At 38.4% G+C, this 4,953-nt stretch overlaps 1 protein-coding gene across 1 annotated transcript in view; it reads right to left on the bottom strand.

The window, feature by feature from the left end:
• HECW2 (HECT, C2 and WW domain containing E3 ubiquitin protein ligase 2) overlaps positions 1 to 4,609 on the bottom strand; it is a 202,282-nt gene extending 197,673 nt beyond the window's left edge. The window contains exon 1 of the mRNA XM_012728869.1: positions 4,300 to 4,609. Within this exon, the coding sequence (XP_012584323.1) occupies positions 4,300 to 4,591 (292 nt within the window). The 5' untranslated portion in view covers positions 4,592 to 4,609. The remainder of the gene's footprint in view (positions 1 to 4,299) is intronic.
• Positions 4,610 to 4,953: the final 344 nt, after the last annotated feature.

Below are 4,953 nucleotides of genomic sequence, written 5' to 3'. Positions count from 1 at the left end.
ACAACCTTACAACTAGCGCCCCAAGTACGAGAAGGAGAAGTTTAAAAGATGTTATTCATGAGGTTCTGGCTCTTCATTGGAAAAGGAAACTCCCCAAAGTCTTCCCTTACTGGTCAGAAGTGGGTCTCAAGTCCACCCTTTGATTACACACTAGTTGGACTACATCAATATTTAGATCTCTCCTGAGCCTGGGGAGGCCTATTTGCCCTAAGAGTTTACTTACCCACTCCAGGAACCAGAAGCAAGGGGACAGAAAAGGGCTGTCAGTTAAAGACCCCAATACTATCACCCATTCATCTCCACATGGGATAACAGTATCTCCACCAATCCAGAGGTCAGAACAATCTATCCCTACCCAGGACAAAAATGGCTAATTCTGATTAAAGTAGGCCTCTGCTTACTAATGTTGAAGTCCCAGGTAAACCAAACTTCCTTTTAAACACAGATACAGAACTGAAGCAATAGTAATCAGCCATATTTACTGTCCTAGATGCTGGTACTTGTATATTTTAAAGCCATTCATTGTGGGAGATCTACTGGAACCAACAGCATGATTGAGAACCCCCGGTCCCTCATTCTTCCTATGTAGTATTTCTGTTTGTAAATGGTAGTCTTTTTGTTTGTTCTAACCTCTTGAGAGGACTAAAGGTACTAACTTTTCAGTCTTCTTCCTCAATAAGGACCTAAACCTATTAGAAAACACACTAAAAAGAACTCACACATGGGGCCCAAACAGTCAGCCTTAATCATAATTCACTGGAAATGGCTGTAGGGGAAAATTAAGTGGAGCTTCTTACTCTCTATTCTAAGTCAGAAGCATGAAGAAACTTCTGCTTCACATCATATCATGGTAACTAGGCTCTAGACTATCTTCTTAATGTAAACAACACTACCTTCGAGGGCCCCAACAGCCTTCTGGAAGATCAGCACAGTGGAGGCCCAAATCCACTGACCCAAAATGCTGAAGAGCCAAAAACCCTGAGTCCTGAAGACAGACTGAGTCCACACCCCCTTCTGCAATCACGGGTATTTCTTATTGGTCACCCCCCAAAAAAATACATTTTGGCATTTTCCCTGAGCTATCTAGCCTCACCAGCGATCCCCACCAGGGGGCACCACCTGTAATAGTTTATGGCTTCAGCCACCAGTTACATTAGGAAGCAGTAAAGACATTGTACAATAGGTAGTATAAAATTAAAATCCCAGAAAGAAAAAAAATTTATGAGGTGATTCTATGGCCACACAGATTTCAATCAGGGACAATTTTCTGAGTGCAACATGGGGAGCTAGAGACAGTCCATGGCTCTCACAGTGAGCTGAGGAGCAGAGATGAGAATTTGGGTCAACTGAAGGAAGGAAGGAGCGACAGAAGGCTGAACACAAAATTTTAAATGGGGACCCACAAAGCATTTGGCTAATTCCCAGGCTGCATATGCTGGACAAGGCTACCAAAGTTATCCTGAAGGCAGTTGCTGCAGGGCTGAGAATGCCATAGAGCTCCTACAAGCCATGTTAGAGGACACAGCACTCATGCCCAAATCAAAGAGACCGGGTTATCATTCAAGGCATCCAACTAAGACATGCCAGTCCTACACATAAGTAGAAGTCCAACAATAAGGCCTACCTGCACCCTAACAAAAACCCAAATCAAACCCTCCAAGTTCACTGTAGACACCATCAAGCTACAAGTGCTGGATAAGTTCACTGGGATTTGCATGCATCGTCTTAACAAAGGGTAAATTTAAGGCAAGGTCATGGAAATAAATCTGCCTAACAAGAATTAAAACTAACATTGAAATAAAAAATTATTCCACAAAACTCAGCATTTCTATAACATAGAATTCACAACATACAATATAGCATCAAAAACTGTTCAATGTATGAAAAACAAACAGGAAAAGGCAAGCCATCGTTAGGAGGAAAGAAGGCAATAAAAACTGGCCCTTAGATGACTTAGAGGGTACATTTACTAGGCAGAGAATTTAATACAGTTCTGTTCAATTTGAAGAACTGAACAAATATGTGGTTTGAATAAACTGATATACAGAGAACCACATAATAAAAAAAAAAGTTATAAAAAGAAAGAAATGCAAAGTAACTGTGAAGGAAAACTTAAATGACTAAAATTTAAAAATGTGTTAATTGGAGCAAATGACAGATGAAGATTAAAATAACAAGTTTTCAAACTTGAAGATAAGTAAGCAAAAAGCATGAAATCTGAATATCAACAAGATTGAAGAAATATGGAACAGCGGGAACTGTGTAAGATATGTTCAGCTGGAGTCTCAAAAAAATAGAAAAATATTTGTACAAATTATGACCAAAATTTCAACACTCATTAAAAATATATATATTAGTTATCAAGACTAAATCCAGTCAGGATAAAAAAGGAAAATCAGACCTGGTACCTCATAAACAAGCTACTACAAGCCAAAATAAAGAGAAAATGTTAAAAGCAACAAAGATGAAAAAAGATACATTTTCATACCAGGCAGCAAACATCCAATGGTGGTGAGAAATCTACAGAAACATCTTGAAATAAGCTGAAGAAAAGTTAGCACTTTTCAAGAGATTTATTTCCTAATTCTAGTTTCCTAATATAGCCTTCAGTTAATGCCAGATTTAGTATTCTAACCTATACCTCTTCCTCTAGAAAGTAAAATTTAATATCACCAAGATTTTGTGGCTTTGAGCACTTGTAAATAAGATTTGGATTCCTTAGTTTCTTCCTGATTAAATTTAAACAGGAAAATTCAGTAGGTGGGGCAAGGAAACACAGAGGCTGTTGGGGAAAATATGAAGTAATAGGAGTCATTGTTTTAAGTGACTCTAGCTTCTTCCAAAGTTAGTCATACACAAAAGAACTCATCCTACAGAAGAAAGTAAGTGGATCCTCTCCCAAAGAAATACTAAATAAAAAGCATTTAAGAAAACAAAATATGTTCCTTGTAGTTTCATAGCCAACCACATCAATCTAAAATGAAAAGGAAGAAAAAAATACGAAAAGGGTGAAAAAAGTTCAATGCACTCCACAAGGGTGAAATTACAACAACCTAAAAGACTCACTTCTAAGACCACATAGTAAGTCTAAGGTCGTTTGTGGAAATTATGAGCATCAGAAATAGAAACATTTTACATCATGTATCTTCCTCACCTTGAATATATATTTAAATATAACTGACATAAATGTCCAACTCTGAAGATATTTCCCCCTTTTTTGTTTTCATAGGAGGAATAAGGGGGGGGAAGCAAATTTCCAGATAAGATTTTACTTTATCTCAAACCAGGATTCTTCACCAGTGGCTATGTTCACATTTGGACCCAGATAATTCTTTGTTGGGAGGCGGCAGGGGGTGTTTCAGAGGGTTGTCCTGTTATGGGATTTTTAGCAGTGTCCCTTGTCTCCAACCCTGTCACCCAATTATGCCAAATCAAAACGTCTTCAGATATTGTAAAATGTCCTGTAAGGTGACAAATTACCCCTGGTCAAGAAGCACTACCATGAACAGAAAGGTCTTTATTCCTCCCTAATTTCTTTTAAAAGAAAGAAAAGATTCTGGACTTGTAGCTACAAGGTCTTCACAATAAAGTACATGATGTTAAATTTTGAAAGACATTCCCTTCATTACATGATAAAGTCCCACTTTGAGGAATGTTAGATTTTATTAAGATTTTCTTTATGCTGGTTGATAGATTTTGATTATTGCTTTCAAATAAAGCAGATTTTTTTTCCCCAAATGTGCTACTCATCACCTATGAGTAACAAATACAAAATAACTGAAAACAGTTGGGCACTTACATTAATAATGATGTTTTTTAAGTCATTTGTTAGAAGAACTATGATACTCTACTTACCTAGTTGATCTAAGATACATTGGGGAATTCTGAACTGAAGAGATACATTAGGTTGTAAGCTATTTTTAATGAAAGTCAACCTTTAGGAAACACACATTTCTCACATCAGTTCTCTAAATCCAGACATCTATCAGTTCAAAAATATTAGTAAATGATAAAAGTCACCTCCTTCCAGAATGGGACTATTGATCAAAGACAATGTACATTAAAAAATAAATAAATAAATAAATAAAATTTGCAGATGCTACATTTGATGAGAGTAGAAATATAACCATAAAATCCTTATCAGCAAAAGTGTTTTTAATTGTTGACACTCCCCCAATCGAATGAAGAAACCTCCCAGAATCTAGCTGTGTTTGTTTCTGGAAGAAAACACAATATAATAAACTATAGAGTAAAACTACACACTCTAATTGATAAACAAGTCTATTTCCTTTGACTCACCGATGTGATAGAGTCCAATCCAGTCACTAGGGTCCACCTCCTCTTTAATATCCCAGAAGATAATGAGGTTCTGGGCCTGCCCCAGTGTGTACTCATACATGCTGGCTGTCAAACTGGAGCGGCTCTCAGAAGTCACCAGGTCTGTGTCACTGTTGGCCCGCTGGAGGGTCATGTTTTCCGGCATGGAGCTCTGGGCAGCAAGGCTTTGGAGGTTCTCTGGGCTCAGTGTGTACCGCATCTGGGGATTTCGACGCCGCACAAAAAGCAGGTGCTCCCTAGCTGAGCTAGCCATCCCGTCTGCCTCTCTGAGGTTGGCTTCCTACAAAGCTGCAGAGACAGACAAGCGCAAAACATTAGTGCTGCAATGAGAGGAATTAGGTTTACTTCCCAGACATAAAGGCTTGAGGAGTGTTTATTAAAGTGTGATCACGCAATAATCTGCTGTCAAAATAAAACCTATTGTTCTATTGTCAACTGTGATGTAAGAAACAACTTCTATAGGAGGTGGTCACATGACGGCAAAGGCCTTCACACACCTGTGGCCCTGGAATTTTCTGGGCACAGCTTTTGCCTAGCAATTAAGTCCTTTGTTGTCCTTTCCGATGCATCACACCTTCAGAAATGGCACCTTCTCTCCTTTACCCCCACACATAT

This window comes from Condylura cristata, unplaced genomic scaffold, assembly GCF_000260355.1.
Source record: "Condylura cristata isolate star-nosed mole 26May11 unplaced genomic scaffold, ConCri1.0 scaffold00002, whole genome shotgun sequence".
NCBI lineage: Eukaryota > Metazoa > Chordata > Mammalia > Eulipotyphla > Talpidae > Condylura > Condylura cristata.
The sequence above is the reverse complement of the archived record's forward strand: the minus strand, read 5'-3'. Positions and strand labels throughout refer to the sequence as shown.